At 39.9% G+C, this 19917-nt stretch overlaps 2 protein-coding genes across 5 annotated transcripts in view; one reads left to right on the top strand and one right to left on the bottom strand.

Moving 5' to 3' along the window:
* Positions 1 to 218: 218 nt before the first annotated feature.
* ZBTB49 (zinc finger and BTB domain containing 49) lies at positions 219 to 16002 on the bottom strand. Of its 3 annotated transcripts, XM_072406448.1 has the most exons (8): positions 15914 to 16002; positions 10155 to 10328; positions 7714 to 8762; positions 6374 to 6420; positions 4072 to 4145; positions 2887 to 2969; positions 2638 to 2799; positions 219 to 1740 (listed from the first exon to the last, which is right to left on the bottom strand). In XM_072406448.1, exons 2-8 carry the CDS (start codon positions 10304 to 10306, stop codon positions 1097 to 1099), a joined length of 2211 nt encoding a protein of 736 aa, XP_072262549.1. In that variant the 5' UTR covers positions 10307 to 10328; positions 15914 to 16002; the 3' UTR covers positions 219 to 1096. The 3 variants fall into 3 exon arrangements, with proteins under 3 accessions (XP_072262549.1, XP_072262548.1, XP_072262550.1); XM_072406447.1 differs by having other exon boundaries at positions 2638 to 2969; XM_072406449.1 differs by lacking the exon at positions 15914 to 16002 and having other exon boundaries at positions 2638 to 2969; positions 10217 to 10328.
* Positions 15962 to 19917, top strand: part of LYAR (Ly1 antibody reactive) — a 19082-nt gene continuing 15126 nt past the window's right edge. For both annotated transcript variants that reach the window (XR_011919995.1, XM_072406450.1), the window contains exons 1-2: positions 15962 to 16078; positions 18616 to 18776. Coding sequence is in view for 1 of the 2 variants with exons in the window: in XM_072406450.1 (XP_072262551.1) it covers positions 18655 to 18776 (122 nt within the window). In the remaining variant the exon portion in view is untranslated. The remainder of the gene's footprint in view (positions 16079 to 18615; positions 18777 to 19917) is intronic.

The raw sequence follows: 19917 nt of genomic DNA, 5'->3' as shown, positions 1-19917 counted from the left end.
AATAATAAGAATATTTAAAGATTGTATGTCTCCCCTTTCCCTTTTTTCCTTAGCACTGTAGAACCTGTAGTTTCTCCTGATATGTTTTATATCTCAGCCATTTTACTGTCATGCTAATAGGGTCTAAAAAAAGGAGAATCACTGTTTTACCAATCTTCTGGCAATGTCATACCAAGTTTGCTGGTAGGCTCTCTTATGATAGATAGTCTATCTGCTCCAGTCTTGGAGAGCTTTATTAAAGCAAGTCATACCATTTACACTGAGGCATCTACAGAGGTCACATTTGGCCTACTTATACATAACTTTTCTCCGTATTGGGTAGCATTTTAATCTACATGGCATATATATGCTGCATATTTCTTACAAGCTGTGGTTTATTTGGCCTTAAAGCGTAACTAAACTGAAAACCAAAAGTGTACACTTACCTTTAATCCGGCAGGTCCTGCAATGCCTCTTCGTTCCAGCGCCAAGGAAGCACGGGGCGCTGCCATCTTCATTCTTCTTTTTGGTCTTCTTGGCACGTCACCTGATCTCACACTGCACAGGTGCGAGATCAGCTGCGAAGGGGGAAAAAAACAGTGATCCGCATCTCTTTCCCCTAATAGAAAAAATGCCCTTTCTGCGTATGCCCGAGATCTTGGACCAGCTTAGAGGAAGCAACCCAGAGCCTCCCGGGATGTGTGACATAGGTATAGCAGGAGGCTTTGAGTTCCCATTCAGTCTTGATCACTAAGGCTATCAAGACTGAAAGGAGAGGTGCTGCATTTTTTTTTTTTTTTTAAAGAAAAAGGGTGTTGCACTTAAAAAAAATGAAAAATGAATAACATTTCCCTTTACATATAAGGGTTGTCTACCCTTTTATGTAGAGTGAAAATGTTGAGTTTAGGTACGCTTTAACTAAAATTAGATTTTTGTGGGTGCTTTTTGAAAAAAGGAGCCCTTAGAAATTAGAAAATTACATTTACAATAGAAAATTTAGAAACCTACAGATAAGCTTGTCATGTTAAAAATTATAGAGATACATCATTTAGATTTAATAAATTAAAAAAATAATGTATTTAGAACCCCCATACACAATACCCTAGAGACCATACAATCACTGCTCCATGTCCGTTTCATTCTGCAGTGTCTTCATAGCGAATCCCCAGAGAGACATACTAGAGAAAAAAGGGCCATCAGAACCTTTGTATCCATTGGCTGAGGCTCGGTTATTTAGCGGCTCATTGCAGTTATTGTCTAAAGTCACTAATGAGGAGCGAATCATGGAAATATCAGAATGTAGACTCCCCTCTGACACCTCCACCTCTGTAAATGTGTAGGCCTCGCCTGTGTCTAAGGGAGGCTTTGTGTCTTTTGTACGTTCAGAAATATTCTTGCCTTGCCCAGTATCTTGCTGAATCATGCTTTGTAATTTGCAGTAGGAGTTTGCTGAACCCTCCTCATAGTCACTCGTTGTATTCTCCACAGAATGTCCCTGTTCTTCTATAAAAGCTACAGAGATGTTCTGTGTAACTGAATCTGAGCTTTGAGCTTTGTCTATATTGGAAGATTCTGCAGGATTAGGAAACTCATCTGTTGTGACTTGACCGCCATCTCCGGCCTTGCAATGCATCTTTTTATGACGCCTAAGGACAGCAGAGCGGGAGAAGCTTTTGTTACAAACATCACAAGTATATGGCTTCTCCCCTGTATGAGATCGGACATGTCTACGCAGGTCCCCCGAGCCACCAAATTTGTTTCCTGATAAAACAAAAAGATATAAAAAAAAATACAGGTTTATTGTCAGAAAACAATGAATATCTTTAAAAGAACTTTAAAGTAGATGTTTAGAATATAAGTGTGAAAAGTTGAGAGACCCAGCCATTGGACTTAAAGTGCATCTACCACTGAAAAGCAGCTTACATGATCTCAGTAAAATATCCACTTTAAAGAGGACCTGAGCTTTGGCCATGCAGGGTAAATCAACATTTTAATGGTGGCTTCAGCAACTGCTCATATTTGTTTTTGCTCCCATGCCACTATATTCTGCTGCCAGGAGCTGAGAGAAAGCCCTGTAAACTAAGTAATGATTTGGAGCTAACAGAGCAATCCCTCAATGGCTCATTTGGCAGTTCTAGGCCAATCAGCAAACACCAATATGTGGAAACAGTGAGTTTTCTTTTTAAAGCAGTCAAGGAATTTAGAATTTGAATGACAAACCTCGCAAAACAAATGTTTTATGAAGCTCCTATTCAAACTGACCTACAGTGCTTGTATGATTGTGATAATGAGATGGTAAGCTTCTTTGGTGCCTTATGTAAGAGGTTCTATGTATGGGTGCAGCAGTCAGCTTTAGTGATCTTCCCAGCCCCTTTTAGCCGGGGGCACCACCCAGCATTTTTAGGTGACCACCAGGTTGTTTTTGGGTGGTTACAGAGGAGTTGGGTCACAATACAGGGACTGCTACCCTACAATTTATTACCCTAGCTAAAAAAAAATTCTGGGTTGAACACACACACTCTGTATAAAGAGATTAAAGAAACGGTTCCAGGCTTCATTTTTAGATTTTATATGTGTTTTAAAGTTTTCCCCCAAGTCAGTATATAATGTGAAGCTTTGAACTGCCCATATTGTTGGAGGGCACTGATCAGCACTCACCACATGTCATACAGCTGTATGGTCTCTCTCCAGTATGGCGGATCCTGTGCTTTATCAGTTTGCGGTACATGTTGAAGGATTTCCCACAGTCATCACAGGTATACAGTTTATCTGTGGCGTGAGTCTTTTCATGTTCCTTTAAATTGCTGATGTTACTGAAACCTAGAAAATTGACGAGGAAAGCCAATAACCCTAACTTACTGAGAACAGAAAAGTCTGGCAGAAATGATCTGTAATAAGGAAAATTACCTCTGCCACAAATATCACACAAGTGTGGCTTTTCACCAGTGTGAATGACAATGTGGCGCTGCACATCACCGGAGACTGCAAACCTAGATATGAAGAGAAGAATAATGTAAGTATTCAGTCACAAACAGTTGTATATCCTTCATAACAAACATGTATTATTTGTATTTTCAACTAACAGGCAATGATCAAGGGACCCCTTTGCATATTTAACACTCATTGCTATGGTGAACAGGCTGTTTACAGAGTTCAACAGCTTTAGCTCAAATTTGTAGATACAAGAATGACAAAATAGTTTTTTTTCTCCATTACTGATCACCAGGGCTGTGTAGACCATACAAAAAACTTACACTCACAAGTTCCTCTATTAGGTACACCTTGCTAGTGTTGGGTTGGACCCATTTTAATCTTCAGAACTGTCATGAATAATTGTGGCATAGATTCAGTTGGGTGTTGGAAACTTTCTCAGGAACTTTGATTTATTTCACATTGATATGATGGCATCTTACAGCTGTTGTAGCTTTGTTAGCTGCATATCCATGATGCAAATCCCCTGTTTTACTTTACCCCGAAGTTGCCCTATTGGATTGCGATCTGGTGACTGTGGAAGCCATTTGACAATACAGTGAACTCATTGTCATGTTTAAACCAGTTTGGGATGACTGGAATATTGTGACATGGAGTGCTATGCTGCTGGAAGTAGAGGATAGGTACACTGTGGTCATAAAGGGATTGACAAAGTCAGCAACAATACTAAGGTAAGGCTGTGTATGCCACATAAAAAATCCCAGAACACTATGTATGGGTTACCTAAAGAGAAAGCATAGCAGAAGGTATCTGTCATTAGGCAAACTTTGAATGATACTTCTGGGGGGAATAAGCCACTGATGTAACTCGTTTGCTTCTATATATGTATCAACGTTACTGAACATTGTAAACAAATATTTTTATTTGATAAAACATATGGAAAGAGAGTACAACTTAATATTACCGAGCATTTCTTTTTTTACTTTGAATTACATTTTCCTGTTTTAGTCCTGGACATAAGAAAATGAACATAACCAATCTGAGCAATTCAGGATTTCACATATTCAGAATATTTCATATTGTAACATCACATCAACACAAAGTCATGTGATACTTTTTGTATTAGATTTGTTGTTTAAAAGCATATTTTGTATTTGATACCTTTTGCCACAAATTTCACATATGTAAGGTTTTTCACCAGAGTGTCTTCGTAAATGAGTCTGAAGATTTCCAGCCTGCAAGAAAGACATTTGAGTCATGCTCTGCAAATATGGACAAGCCAAAGACTTTATAAGAGGGTAAAATGTCATTTCTCACCACTTTATTGATTTTATCCAATTACAATTCATGTTAAGGACAATTTTCCATATAGTTAAACAAAACTGAAAGCAATCTAAGGTGGCTCAGTGATTAGAACTCTCACCTTGCAACACTGCAATACTAAGTTTGAATCCCATCCAAAACACTACCTGCATGAGGTCTGTTCATATATGATCTCCCCATGGGTGTAGTTTTCCTCTCAGAGACCAAAAAACATACTGGTAGGTAAATTGGTGTTAGACTACGATGCAGAAATATGACTATAGCAGGGACGTTATACTGTGAGCCTCTTCTGAGGGGCAGTTAGTGAAATGACTATGGAAAAGTACAAAATATGTTGGACATATATAAATACATAATAATATTCTAGCAAGCCAGATAATAAAGACACTGGGTCTGATTTAATAAAGCTCTCTAAGGCTGGTTGATCCAGCAAACCTGGAATGGATTTCTTTAAAGCCGTTCCAGGTTTGCTGGATCACCCAGCTTCACTGATGAAAGTGTATCCTCCCCTGTCTTGGAGAGCTTTATTTAATCAGATCCTTTGAGTCCATTTTGAACTGATATTCTTTTACTGACCTAAACCTATGTGTTTTGCAGAACATGAGGACTTCTAAAGCAACTTTGTACACTGGACTTTGACAACTTAACTTTCTATGTCAATCTTTACATACATTTATATAAAAATAAGCAGAATTTTGTGGTGGGACGGTATGTGGCAGGAAAAAGAGTGCCAATAGTTATAAATGGGTCCAGAATAGTGCAGAAAAAACTAAATAGGAAAATGATTAATAAGTGAAGTGCTCCCTCTGCTGGGAATGACTTGTTAATACTCTGAGATCCTAAAACTTGGGAAAATGACTAGAAAGGACAAATCAGCAACTATTCTAAGAAAAATCACACACAAAATACACATTTCAGGCTAAAATTTCACCAAGCCTGTTGCATTTAGCTTATGTTGACACACACATATAAAAGGAGAATAAAGAGTGTTCATCTGAACTGAAAAATACAGTCCGCTACAATTATTATTTTCTCATGAGCAGAAAAAGCTCTTTCCATCACATAAACACTATGTAACAAAAAAAAATGCAGTGTTCTCCCTAGCCCCGGGCGCACAACCCTGCACTATTCGGTGACCACCTGGCTGTTTTTGGGTGGTTACTGAAGAATTAGGTCACAATACAGGGGCTGCCACCCACCTACAGCTTCTTCCCACCAGGCGTAAAAAAAAATTCTGAGTTAAACACTGGAAATGATAGCTTGCATATTTTAAGGTTCTTGTAAACTCCTGAGGAAATTCTCACATAAAATAAATGACATTCAAGTGTGAGGTCTGCTTTGCCCACCCAATAAATCAATATTAATATTATTACACAATATTTATATATCGCTGACATTTTACACAGAGCTGTACAAAGTCCATAGTCATGTGACTAGAGGAGCTCACAATATAATGTCCCTACCACAGTCATATGTCAATAATACATAGTAAGGTCAATTTTTGGGGGAAGGAAATTAACCTAACTGCATGTTTTTGAAATGTGGGAGGAAACCTACACAAACACAGGGAGAACCTGCAAACTCCATGCTGATAGTGTCCTGGCCGAGATTCGGGAGGCCAGAGTGCTAACCACTGAGCCACCGTGCTGCCAATGTACATATATCAATATACAAAGCCCAGCCTTTTTCCTCTGTCCGGGGATTCCTACCATCATTGCAAGCAGATAACAAAACCTAAATCTTACTGCTGAGGAAAAACTAAATTTGATGCTTTATTTAAGGTAATATTCAGATTCCTCACTAATATCATCCCTTTCTGTTTTATTCAGCAAGGTATAAATGTGAGCAGCAGAAATGGTATTATGTAAAACATAAATCCAGCTAAAAATGAATGACTTGCTTACCTAAAAAAAGATTTTTGGTTTGGTTATGTAGAACTAGACCTGACTTATTATACGGCCAGAAGGTGAAAGCATTATTCAGAACCTGCAGCATTCCTGAGTCTTCTCTCCCAGCCTCCAGCAGCCTGACTGATAATTGTTCAATAGGTGAGAATGATGCATTCAATATTTTTGAAGACTGTTGAAGAGTTTTGCTATAACAATTGACATCAAAAGACATATTTGGAAAAGTATCTCACCTGTGAGAAGTGTTTGCCACAAACGCTACATTCGAAAGGTTTCTCTCCTACATGGAAACACGTGACAATGTCAATCAAAATCACAGAGATTTATAAAAAGATAGAATTTCATAAAATATACATTTTTGCTTTCCGTTATCTACATTACTTCTATACTACTAGTAAGTACCTAATATGTCAAATGACAGGTTCTCTTAAAGACCTCATCCAGCCAAACAACAAATCGGCACAACCAAGCTATGATTTTATCTTTTGTCTCTGAATAGAAAAAATTCATGCTGATAGCCATCTTATACTTCTGTTTTGGTTAATAAGGATCATGTTTGTGGAGTGTATTGATGGATTTGTGTCCATGGCATCCCATGGCATACCGTGGGATTTTGGGGGGTAAAAGAAATTTTATGCTGAAAGCCTGATGCACAAAATAACATAATGTTGATGTCCTTTGGCATACATATATTTGTCTTTCAATAGAGACATAATAGACTAGGATTTGCTGACGGTGACAGTAGGAATTATCAAAGTGATAAAAGCAACTCTTCTCTATAAAGGTTTATCTTTTACCCTATACAGGTATTCCTCCTCTAACAACTTGCCATTACAAGCGGCTTTCCGAGTACACTATACAAAAACTAGGTATAGCAGCACAATGTCTCCATTTCTGTCTTCTGAGATCCAGTCTCTGTCCAGTCCCTGTATAGCTATCCTCCTACCCTTTGCTGGATTCAGATTTGCAGGCTGTCAGTGATCCAGACACATTAGGTCTGATTTATTAAAGCTCTCCTGGAGAGGATACACTTTCATCAGTAAAGCTGGGTGATCCAGCAAACCTGGAATTGATTTTTTTTCAAAGTCATTTGCTAGCAAATGTTTTGAATTCTGGAATAATTCTAGGTTTGCTGGATCACCCAGCTTCACTGATAAAAAAGTTTATCCTCTCCAGCCTTGAAGAGCTTTTAAAAAAATCAGGCCCCTTGAGTCCATTTTGAACTGAGAATTCATACTGATCTAATGCTCTAAGGATACTGGCTCTTTATTGTGCTCCTCACTTAAAGGAACAGAACCTGGTCATTAAGTGATGAGTATCTGTAATACCAGGTGAGGGGCAGAGCTGAATGTGGTTATGAGCATTGGGCAGGTAGGTTGATGAGAAGATTTACTAAACTGAAAACTTGATTAGAGTCTAGGGACAACTACTATTACATGGTGAGGAATGGTCATATAAAAAATGATCAAATGTTCCCTTTCCACTATGTTGTGAATGCTCTTGTGCTCCTATATGGATTACTTGCTATTAGTTCCTGTTTTGTGATAAATATCAAACCATTACCTCACTGTACCTGTGTGAGAACGTTTGTGCAGCCCCAGGTTGCTGGGGTGTTTGAAGGTCTTGCCACACAAGTCACAAGCACAATGTTTGGGTACCCCTACACCTGAATCCTCCAGATTAGGGCTCTCTGCTCTTTCCACCACCACGTTTTGAGCAACATTCTCAAGCATTTCATTGTCAGTTTCCTTCTCCAGAAAGGTCTTTTCTGTATTATCAAGCTCCTCATTTGTGAACACAGTTTCCTCTATAGTGTTCTGTAAGCCTCCGATCGGCTGAGCCGACTCTTCCGCTGCTTTCTGAGACCTGAGAAAGTTTAATTTTTTAAGATGAATGGCTTTTTTAAGTCTCATTTCTGTAGGGAACTGTAGAGGTGGTGCTTCTTGGTCTTGGGAGGAAACAAATGTATGAGAAAATGCAGGTAAAGGTTCAAGGGGTAAAGAATCTGATGGGGCTAACACAGACTCAGAAGAAGTCAATGTCCATGGCTGTGATTCTGTCAAATTAGACTCAATGGTGGCTGCTGTAGACTGTTCAGCCGCCTTGTCTGCATTCTCCTTGTAGAAGAGTTTACTATAAAAGTCACGCAGTTTGTAGGGTTGACCAAAATGCTTTAACTGAATTTCCTTATTATTTGAGTTGACAGTGATAGATGTGGTTTTAGGAAGCTCATTTGAAGGAACATTGCTCTTATCAGACAACAATGGCTGAGAATTTCTTGCCTCTGTTACAGGATCCTCCAGTATTGAAGTGCTGAGCTGTTCGCTGGATACAGGATTTGTAAACACTGGGTAATTTTCCTGCAGGGGTTCAGAATTGCTACTTGGAATGGAAGTCACAGCTTCCCCATTTGTAGTCATTTTTAAAAAACTGTAGCACATATTCAGGACATTTTGTACTTGGAGACACTGTGCAATGTCCAGCATTGCTTGTACGTTATCATTATTCAGGTCAAGATGTGATGTGTACATGAAGTCCAGAATTTGTCCTATGCCTCCAATATTCTTAATGTCCAGGTGAAAGACATCATTCTTCTGGACTGAGGTATTCTGAAACAGGGATCTGTAGAAAGAAAAAGCAAAAGTGTGAGAACTTACAATTCACAACTGTGCACTGTATTGTGTACGGCTTATTAGATAGTTGCATTGCAGTATTTTTTTTTAACACTGATGGGTAACGATGTATGTTATTGGAGGAAACTGTTTTCCTAAAAAGTAGATCTGTGTTTAGGTATAGCAGTCAAGTCTCGTTCTCCTTTCCAAATGTCATCGCTGTATAGGATGTCTGCTACAATTCTCAAGATCATGGACTTTATTGCACACAAGTGCCATCATGTTTAAAAATTATTTGTCATCTTAAAGTATACCTAGTCACTAAATTCTGATCTAAGTTTCTACATGTTAATGCCATTTCAGAACTAATGGTCATTATTGTAAATATGGTGCCAAAATACTACCTGGTACTTCTGCTATGCACTTACTGTTATATGTTATAAGTACCCACTGCTGGAAACTACATGAGGCCATGCCAATACAATACAAAAGAATAGTTTTCTGATCTCACTAAGGATATCAGTCCAATGCAAGTGAGAAAAAATGCATCTAGGCTATGTTCGGACTCCATCTTTCAACTGCCCTCCAGCTTTGTCACCCTGTCACATGGCTTCATGATACACAATACAAGTTTTTTTTAATAGTTATCACCATGAGGAGGTCAGCACTAAGAAACACAAGCAATTACTGAAGTGTATGTAGGTAAAAATGACATCTTAAAAAAGATGCAGATATTTATGAATACAGTGCTTTCTGCAATATAAAACTTATTGGGCTCTATTTATAAAACAGGGAATCAGACATTCCCTTGTGGGAATCTTTCAGGTCCATTTGATACAATGACAGTAATTGATTACCAGTATATATATATTATATAAAGATTTCTTTGTATTGGACTCAATACAGCTTTTTTGTATTGAGTTCAATACAAAGTTATTTGAATTTCCCACCCAGCCTCCCGCACCAACGCATGCAGCTACGTCACTGGGAAACCCCGGACATCGTCACTGCACTCGCCGGGAGAAGACAGAGGAGGACAGACGTGTCCGGAGAAGCTGCGGGGACCGGGTGAGTATATTCTTTCAATTGTAATCCGATTGTCATACAATGTATGACAATCGGATTGCAATATAACGCTTGTTTAACCACCTGAGAAAAGTTGGGGTTTAACACTTTTTGCAAGTGTTTTTACCCCGAACCAAGGTCGGGTTAAACGGCCGGGTGGTTAAAGGAAAGTATTTGTTTATAAACAGAGCACATTGAGTAAGGGTTTACATCTACTTTAGAAATTTGTGCAGACCGGCACATGCAGTGTGCTTTCTTCGTATTATTATTATTACAGCATATTGGCATTCATCATGGAGAAAAGTGATGACAAACAATAAATCAGACAGTTCCATACCTAAAATACTGGCTGAAAGCAGCCAATACATTTTTATGTGCTTTAAAACAGACTCCTTTTACCACCAGCATGCAGTCACACAGCAAGCCCTGGATCCGTTGTTCATGCAGCTGCTGTAGAAGATGACAACTGTGACTTGCAGTCCGGTCCATGCTGAAGCAACATTGATGCCCCCTGGAATAAGAAAAGAATGATTATCACAATACACAGTTCCAGCAAGGTAATATACATTTGTGCTGCCAATACGCAGCTTCTAGAGGGTCAAAATGAATTCCCATTTCAGTGCTAACGCTTATATATATGGGGAATCTAGACCACAGAATGTACATTTCTACAATAGGCCTATTGATTTATAAATAATGTTGCTACTACTGATGATACAGTTTGTAATATATTCTCTTACAAATGCCATACTTCATTTTTTTTATTATCTATGCATTTAAAGACAAAAGATGTAACAAAATAAAAAGCTAGTCATGCCAGTAACCATCCCTCTGAGGAGCTAACAAACTAATACTCCTACCCCGTTATAGTCTAATAAACTTAACATAGTCTACATCTTTTTTTTGGGGATATGTAAGGAAACCAAACACAAAACTCCATGCAGATGTGTCCTGGCTGAGATTTGGAGCTGGGACCCTTTTTTCTCAAATAGTTTATTGTTTTATGGTAAAAAACTGAACAAATCAAAAATGAAAACTGTTCTGATGAGAATGGGAAGTGGCAGTGATAAGTTTAACATAATCAGTAAGACTCTATTTAGGGTTGAATATTTTATTTTAGTTGTTTTCAGTCTTATCTGCAGCCTATGAAAAAAATCCCTAATTAGCTGTCATAAAGATCTTTGTTCAGTTACTTCCTTTCTGTCGTCTACCCCTCCAATGTTGCCCTCTTACATATATCCTTGTTTGGGATTCTAAGTGGTCATACTAACAAACACTGAGCAGGTATGGTCCACCATCATCACCATTAGAAAGTCAATCCATGACAATAATGTACAGACATTACTGGAAATCCAATGACTATAAAGGGGTGGCCCATGGGAAAGTAAAGCTGGAGAGGTAAGTACTAGATAATATCTTTTAGCTAAGAAATAGGGATGTTTTCTGACATGCCGCAGCTTCTAATGCACACTGTGAAATTCCACCAGTGTGTAGTGAACTAAGAACAAGCTATTTTAGTACAAGAGGGAAGACTGTACAACAGTACAGGGCAAAAAGTAAGGCCGAATACCTGAAAAAAAAAATTTCACTTGCACAGATAATGAAAGTGATAATATGTGCAGGTACTGTGAACACTTCCCTTAGAACCACTTACACTCATTCTAGTTTTTCTATAACCAAGATTGCTAGGTCAGAGCAGTACAGACCAACTATTACATGCACACGGACCACAGATTGTCCACAGAACACACGATTTGGGTGATACACTCCACAGAAGAAAGAAATGACATGATTTATACCAGTGGTATGCCAGAAACAGATGAAAAATTAAAAAAATCCATCTTCTTCTGTCTCCTAAAACCATCACTACTTCCCATCCCTCCATATCTCCTCTCACATTGTGTGTTACTTCCCCCACCTCCTAGATTGTAAGCTCTTCGGGGCAGGGTCCTCTCCTCCTCCTGTGTCACTGTCTGTATCTGTCATTTACAACCCCTATTTAATGTACAGCGCTGCGTAATATGTTGGCGCTGTATAATACCTGTTTAATAATAGTAGTAATAAAAAACTTGACTGAAATATATCATTGTGTTGGAATAAACTCAGACACACTACGTGTACTAAAGCACAGAACACAGTAATACAAGGACTTGTTTCCCTTGGACGTTATATTAATGTTGTGCTTGTGTGCACTAGAGGACTAAAAAAAATCTAGTTTGACAGAAAAAAAAAATCAATTCAACCTTAAAATTGCAGAATATAAAGGAAATAATGAATACTGATGGCGCCAGACTCCTGAAGGGGAAAAAGAAATGCTTAGATTACAATGATGGAAAAGAAAGTGACCGTCGTCATCAAATAAATGAGCACAAGGTCCAAATACTACAATCAGCAAAACAAGTCATTCCATTCCAGAAAATAACAAGGTCTGGAGGGTATAATCAGATGGAAGAGGGACTCTGAGGACATCCCACTACATGTTCAGTCCTCGCGTGAATCACTTGTATTCAGCAGTGATGATTCGGTTTGCTTTCTTGCATGTTGGGATCCTATATCTATTGTTCTAATCATATAGAATAGGTTTCTTTTTTGTAAGGTAGTTCACAAGAAAGATTATAAAATAAGGTTAGAATGTAATGGTTAGAGCAGAACCAGGGTTCCTCCAGAGGTTGCTAGGGGTTCCTTAAGCAATGAGCAATTTGGACCTCTCAGGTCAAATTAACTGACACCAATGGTCATTTTAGCAATCTGTAAGGGTGGCATGTCTTCCCACCGGCCACAAATGTCCCATTGACCACCAGGTTACTGTGAGCTCTGGATATAAAAGAGTTCCCTTATGTTAAAAAAACTTTGAGAAAGGCTGTGTTGGACTGAGGTTACAATTTAGATTGGTTAGTAAAAATATAACAGAGTTGTCCGCTATGTCAAAATTATTATTTTTCACATACATCTATAATAAGTACTTGAAAATCATTTTCTATCAGTCTCTGCTCATTCTTAACCAGTCAGGTTTTGCTGCATGCACATGTGCTAACAGGAAGAGTGAGTAGAGCTGGCGAGTTTCAGCACTTTTCTGCTTCTTTATTCACCCTCCTGCCTGTGCTGTCTGGACCAAAAAAGTATGACCAAAAAGTTCCTAAATATTATTACAAATCCTTTGGCAGATAACACAGGTCACATATGTAAATATACATGTAAAAGTTTATTGGTATAACTATCTCTTGGCATCATTAAGTGCCACAGCGTATCACTTGTTTTTCTGTTCAGTCCTACAAATCCCAATGGACCATGCCCATACCTTTCAGCATGTCCATCAGGTACAGATCATGACATTTTGGAATAGGAATGGGCAGAGCCATAGTTCTGACTTCTAAGAGGTCTGAGTGTGTGTAGAAAGGTTTCCTAGGACTCTCTGGAGCAGTGGTCGCCAACCTTTTGGACATCACTGGTCACTATATTTCAGGACTCCGGACCACCCATGTGCGGGGAGCTGTGTGTCACTCAAAGGGGAAAGAACTTCCCCCAGAGTGACGGCATGATGTCAGAACCCGTCCACTCTCCTATCGCAGGTCTGAGCCTAAGATGCATACGGGAGACATGGTCCGCGACCCCGGCCTTCTCCTGACCCCGTTGGGGGGTGCACCGGCCACGGCCTGCTGTTCTGGAGTCTCAACCCAACAAAAAAAGAGAAACCCATTGGTGAAATATGAAAAGAAGGTGCAGTGAATAATGCAGGAAACACTGGCAGTGTCAATGTACTCTGATCTGTGACTGATTGGGTAGAAACCACAAGATGACCTCATGCCAATGTTCGTCACACACTACAACTTCCTATTATCATAGTGGTATGAAGAAGTAATCAGACCCCATAGACATTGTTGACCTTTTCAACATGTTAGAGCAGGAAAATATCAGGCAAACAGACCTTCAGATAAAGGTGATATAGTTCAAATAATTACATTTATCTTTCACTTATTTAACAACAATGTCAATAGATGCAAGGTTATACTATGATAAAAGTAATTACACAACAAGCTAGCATTGCTACTGTTAGCAGAAGTTACTTCTCTTTTTTTGTGTACTAAACAATTATAGGGGTATCAATCAAACTCTACATTTCAAAAGCAGTATTTATTTGTCATTACCCTATCCAAGTCAGGTAAGTCAATTTTATTATTATTATTAATAAACAGGATTTATATAGCACCAACATATTATGCAGCGCTGTACATTAAACAGGGATTGCAAATGACAAACAGATACAGACACAGGAGGAGGAGAGGACCCTGCCCCGAAGAGCTTACAATCTAGGAGGTGGGGGAAGTCTCTCACAAAAGGATGGGAGATGTGTAGTGGTGGGAAGTAGTGAGGGGTTTAAGAGACAGAAGAAGACGGATAGGCAAGTCTAAAAAAGTGTGTTTTGATTGTTTTTTTTAAATGAGCAGAAAGTAGGAGCAAGCCCAATAGTATGATGAAGACCATTCCAGAGAGTCGGGGCAGCTCTAGAGAAGTCTTGGAGCCGCGTGTGTGATGAGGTTATGAGTGAGGAAGTCATTAGTAGGTCATTGGAGGAGCGGAGAGAGTGGCTGGGGGAGTATTTTTTTACCAGGTCAGAAGGGTAAGTGGGACAATATCTGTGGAAGGATTTTAAGGCAAAGCACAGGAGCTTGAATATGATTCTCAGGTGAAATGGAAGCCAGTGTAGAGAACTACAAAGAGATGCAGCAGAAGAGGAGCGGAGGGAAGGATGGATGAGTCTGGCTGCAGCATTCATAATAGATTGTAGAGGAGAGAGTGGGGTTAGTGGAATACCAAATAGGAGGATGTTACAGTAGTCCAGATGAGATGATAAGAGCTCTCACTTTCTTGGTAATAATGGCTACTAGTATCGAGGGGGGATCTCCATTATAGGAAAAGTGTGATCAATATAAACTTAATGTTTAATCGCTCCTATTCTAGATATTAGTGTGGATATCAGATTCTCTCCTTTCTATAATGGGGGGGGGGGGACTACAATGTTCTGTAGTCCAGCTGTAATGTGAACACGCCTTAGATGCAATTCTATGGCCCTGATTTATTAAAGCTCTCCAAGGCTAGATAGAATACACTTTCATCAGTGAAGCTGGGTGATCCAGCAAATCTGGAATGGATTTCTTCAAAGTCATTTGCTATTTGATAGCAAATGTTTAGAATCCTGGACCAGATCCATTCTAGGTTTGCTGGATTACCCAGCTTCACTGATGAAAATGTATCCTCTCCAGCCTTGGAGAGCTTTTATAAATCAGGGCCTATGAGTGAGCGCTGTCACCAATGTAATACTAGCAGGATCATGAGCTAAAAGGAACAAATAGAGTCAGTACATCTAAGAACTGATAATACATGTGGCAGTACCGTGGTTCCCACTTCGGCTTTTGAAATGCTAGGTCCCAGGTTCGAATCTCAGCCAGGTCTCTATCTGCATGGAGTTTGTATGTTGTGTTTGTGTGGATTTCCTCCCACATTCCAAAAACATGCAGTTAGGTTAATTGGCTCCCTCTAAATTATCCCTAGACTGTGATATTATCATATGATTGGAGTAGGGACATTAGATTGTGAGCTGCTTTGAGGGACAGCTAGTCACATGACTATGTATGACTGTACAAAGCGTATGACTTTGTACAGCGCTGAGTAATATGTTGGCGCTATAAAGGCTGGATAAGAAGGCTTAGGAATTTTACTTTGGCTCAATATAAATACAGGATAATAATTAGAGTTTTAGGTTTATTTACACCTTATAGAAAATAGAAGGATGGAAATCACCAATCAGAGGTAATAAACCAGTTTCCTATAGTAATCAATCAGGTCTCTCACCTTGGTTGCTATGGGTGACAATAACACCAAAGTTTGTGTTGACAGATAAATACATTTATGTTCCCATAGCACCAATGTCCATATTGAACACAATAGAGTGGTGACAGCTCCTATTGTATCCCTGATATACAGCATTTATACCTCCTATCATTATCCTGAATGAGTCTCCCATCCATAATCCTCCCCCCTCACAAACCACAGACACGGTGTGTACACAACAATAGCCCGAACCCACAATCACCTCACCCGGTACTCTCCGCCTTCTGTCATCAGGTGACAGCACTATATTCCGCGCCGCACCATACCTCACTTCCGCCCCCAGTGAAGCCTCTTGGACAGTCCACCCGGCAGAGGGGAAGTGACGTCACGCTGTGTTCCCGGCGTAGAGGGAGGACACGTGGTTTGTAGGAGGTAAGTGGAAGAGATATGAAAAGCGCTAACGTCTTTGTGTTATTACAGAAATTACCGAATTAATGCTCGGCCCCCCTTACAACTAATTTATACTCAGCACTTCTATGTCAAGGGGTGTTTCTCTGTATGGAGGCCTGCAGAGGGTAATGCACACGTGAACACATGCAGACATTGACTGTACAGATATACAGAATGAAAGTGTGTCAGGGCAAACAACATGTGTGAATTACATGCTTAGTATGCGGAGTGTTTATCTTACAAAAATTCCTAAAGTGGAACTAAATTGTAATATAAAATGCAGCTAGGCAGGTCCTTTTTTGTAGGGACAGGTTCATTCTGCAATGGATAAACACAGACATAACTATCTTCTTCCAGTACTAGGTGTCTGATCAGTCCAGGGGGTGCTGGGATACCTGGCACATCCTGGCATCCTGCACTGAGCTGCACATCAAAGCAAAACTAAGCTGAAGAAAAAAAAAATCACACTTACCTTTAAAGAGGAACTAAACTGAAAAGTGCCTAAAAAAAATCCACTTACCTTCAATCTCGCAGTGCAGTCTGATCCACCCGGGGGTGTCTTGCATCGGGGCCCCCAGCAGGCGCTCCAGCCGCCTCCATCTTCTCTTGTTCTGAGTTGTTCTTCCTACGTCACCCGACCCGGGCGCAAGATCAGGTGACTGTGTCACTGTGCATGGGTGAGATCAGCAATTTTTTTCTCTTTGCACGAGAAAGCTCCTTCTGCGTATGCCCGAGATGCTCAGGTATGTGCAGAAGGGGCTCCCAAGGGCCTCCCGGGATGCGTGATTTAGGTATCCTGGGAGGCTTTGTACTCCCATTCATTAGGGGGCAGTGCTGCACCCTTTTTAAAAAAAGAAGTGTTGCACTTATAATAAAAAACAAACAACAGAGATTTTACTTAACACCCTTTTATGTAAAGTGAAATTTCTGAGTTTAGATAGGCTTTAAATCCACAGATCCATCGTCCTCGATTGGGTCTCTCGCCATCCTGGAATTCTTCTTCATCCCAAGTGGAGGAAGTGCTGGGTGCCACCATCTTCCTCAGTCTTTATTCTACGTCACCTGATCTTGCACTGCGCAGGTGCGAGATTGGGTGACTTAGCCCGCTGTAAAGGGGGAAAAAGAAAACCGTTCTCACGCATGTGCATTGCTTTCCCCTCAGTGTGAGAAAATTCCCCATCTCTGGCAGTAAAAGGCCTCCTGGGATTCATACGTCTCATATGCTCTGTGCTCCCATTCAGTCTTGATCTTTGCAGTGATCAAGACAGAATGCGTGTGGCTTCACCTATGGTGTTGCATTAAAAAAGATTTTTACTTTATATAAAAGGGTTGTCCATCAATAAACCAAAATGTAGAAGAGAGATCGTTTTTCCTCCCCAGCCTCTTTTAGCTGGGCGCACCACCTGGCATTTTTCAGTAACCACCAAGCTGTTTTTGGGTGGTTACTGAAGAGTTGGGTCACAGTACAGGGGCTGCCAGCAACCTACAATTTCTTTCCACCCAGCTAAAAAAATTTCTGGGATGAACTAGATATCTATCCTTGACCAAATACCAGTGAATGCTGCTCCATCATGAAGGAATCATCCCCAAACTCTGCTCTGGAAAAACAACAATGTTGATCAGTGGTTCTTCATACCGACCTTCATGTCCTTACATTAAACTGTGATTAGGTGAGGATTGGTGAAAGGAGCCAGTTTCCTTGTTGATGAAGCAGCATTCAGTGCTTTTGATATTGGAGACAGGATCACAATTTTTTTTTATGTTTCTTAATTTAAGCTAAACTACCATAATGTTGGGTTGACTATATGGAATAATAAAAAAAAAATACCACTCCCTATATGTTTATTTCTTTAGCAGGACATGAAATCTGGCTGTAATTTGTCCACATGATGTGATTTTATGTTACTACTATGTAATGTGTGGGCATTCGCAGATAATAATGCAGCTCATACTCCTGTTCTTCTAATTCAAGGGTGTCAAACTCAAATACACAGCAGGCCAAAATTAAAAACTTAGACAAAGTCACAAGCCCAACTTGAAACTGAAATAGCACCGCTACTATAATTCCCTGCGTCAAGAAAACAGTCCAATGCGGGGCTCAATGCTATGAGTGGCTGGAACTCCCTCTTCATTGAAATAGCACCGCTACTACAATTCCCTGCGTCTATAAAACAGTCCAATGCGGGGCCACGCACAGGCAGAGAGCCCGCTGGTCTATAGACGCGAGTGATTTGTAGTAGTGGCGCTTTTTCAATGCAGCAGCCGGCCAGCTGCAATTCATATTTAGGATTCCTTTGGGGGCCAAAAAAAAAAGGACATTGTGGGCCAGAGTTTGACACCCCTGTTCTAATTGATAGGTATTGTCAGATAATAAGGAGATTGCAACATGTATGGTTAGCTGTCACCACAAACAGCCATCACAGACCACGGTCCACCATGCTAGAATGATTTTGAATTGGCATAACAGTAAAGCATTATGGATAATGTCAGCTTTAAAAACATTTTCTTATTTGTTTTAGGACAGTAGAGTCACCTGTGTTGTACCTGTCGGGGTCACCATGGTATTTTTCACCTGCGATGCTTGTGGAGAGTCCCTGAAGAAAGGACAAGTGGAGAAGCACACTGCAATTTGCAGGAACTGTCAATGCCTCTCTTGTATTGATTGTGGGAAGGATTTCTGGTGAGTCTACAGCTGTAAAAGTTTAACATTCTTATCACTGAATCAACTCCTTCTGGACATGTACTAATTTTATATTTAAAATTGGCATATAGCGCCTGATATATTAAAGCTCTGAACTGGAGAAGATAGACAATCACTGGAGAACCTGAATAATTCAGCAAACATGGAATGGATTTTTATGAAAATCTGCCAACCAATAGCAAATGATTTTTAGGAAATCCTTTCCAGGTTTGCAAGATCATCCAGGTTCTCCTATGATGGTCTACAGTGTTTCCTCCACCCAGCAATTTTTAGTTACCACTCAACTGTTTGTTTAGGTGGTTACTAAAAAAAAGTTGGGTCACAATTTGGAAGCGCTGGGCAGTTGGGGCATAATACAAAGATGATAGAGAAATGGAACACACCAAGGGGGCAGAAACTAGAAAGCTGGAACAAAGTATAGGGTGGTGGTAGAAAGGTGACAGAATTATAGGGGTTATTGGATTCCTATGGCATAAACAACACAAATACTGTCATGTGTTGCCCCGCTTGCTTTTTGATCACCACAAAAGATTATGGGGAGAACACGGGTCTGTCTTCTCCAGTCTTGGAGAGTTTTATTAAATAGGGCTTTGTACACCCCATTAGATTTTTGTCGCTAGAAAGGATCTTTCACGATCCTTTCCAGTAACAAAAGACTGAAAGATGAACCAGTGCTGTACATACAGCGCCATTCTGCTTTATAGAGGGGCGATAATGACAGAGCAGCACCCTGCTGTTCTCTCTCCCCTTCACTTGTATTGCGATCGTTTGTGGATCTATCAGGACAGTTTCTCATCCGATACCATCCCTGAAACGATAATCAGATGAGAATCATCTAATGTGTGTATGTACAAGTTTTTGTATTATGACAAAGCTTGAGGACTTTTACATCTATATTCCCCCCAAAAATGTTTTTTGCCACGTGAAAATGTGAGTGGGGCAACACACAACTTTAGTGCTCCTGTCTACAGTGTATAAATATCCAGATCCTCTGAGCAGAGCTGGCATACTGTACATGAGTGGCTGGCAGGAAGTGAGAATCTTTTTTCCTCTAGTCAGTACTTTGTTTTGTTTGTTTACTCATAGCTACCTATAAAACATACTATACTGTACATTCCAT

Source organism: Pyxicephalus adspersus, chromosome 3 (assembly GCF_032062135.1).
Source record: "Pyxicephalus adspersus chromosome 3, UCB_Pads_2.0, whole genome shotgun sequence".
In the NCBI taxonomy this organism is placed as follows: Eukaryota; Metazoa; Chordata; class Amphibia; order Anura; family Pyxicephalidae; genus Pyxicephalus; species Pyxicephalus adspersus.
The sequence above is the reverse complement of the archived record's forward strand: the minus strand, read 5'-3'. Positions and strand labels throughout refer to the sequence as shown.

Excerpts from the sequence above, each read along its gene's own strand:
- ZBTB49 (XM_072406447.1), bottom strand. The coding sequence starts at position 10,306 with ATGGACCGGACTGCAAGTCACAGTTGTCATCTTCTACAGCAGCTGCAT. Across the intron at positions 8,763-10,154 it reads GCTTTCAGCCAGTATTTTAG|ATCCCTGTTTCAGAATACCT; the intron begins GTATGGAACTGT and ends TTCTTTCTACAG. Across the intron at positions 2,970-4,071 it reads TGTGAAATTTGTGGCAAAAG|GTTTGCAGTCTCCGGTGATG; the intron begins GTATCAAATACA and ends CTTCATATCTAG.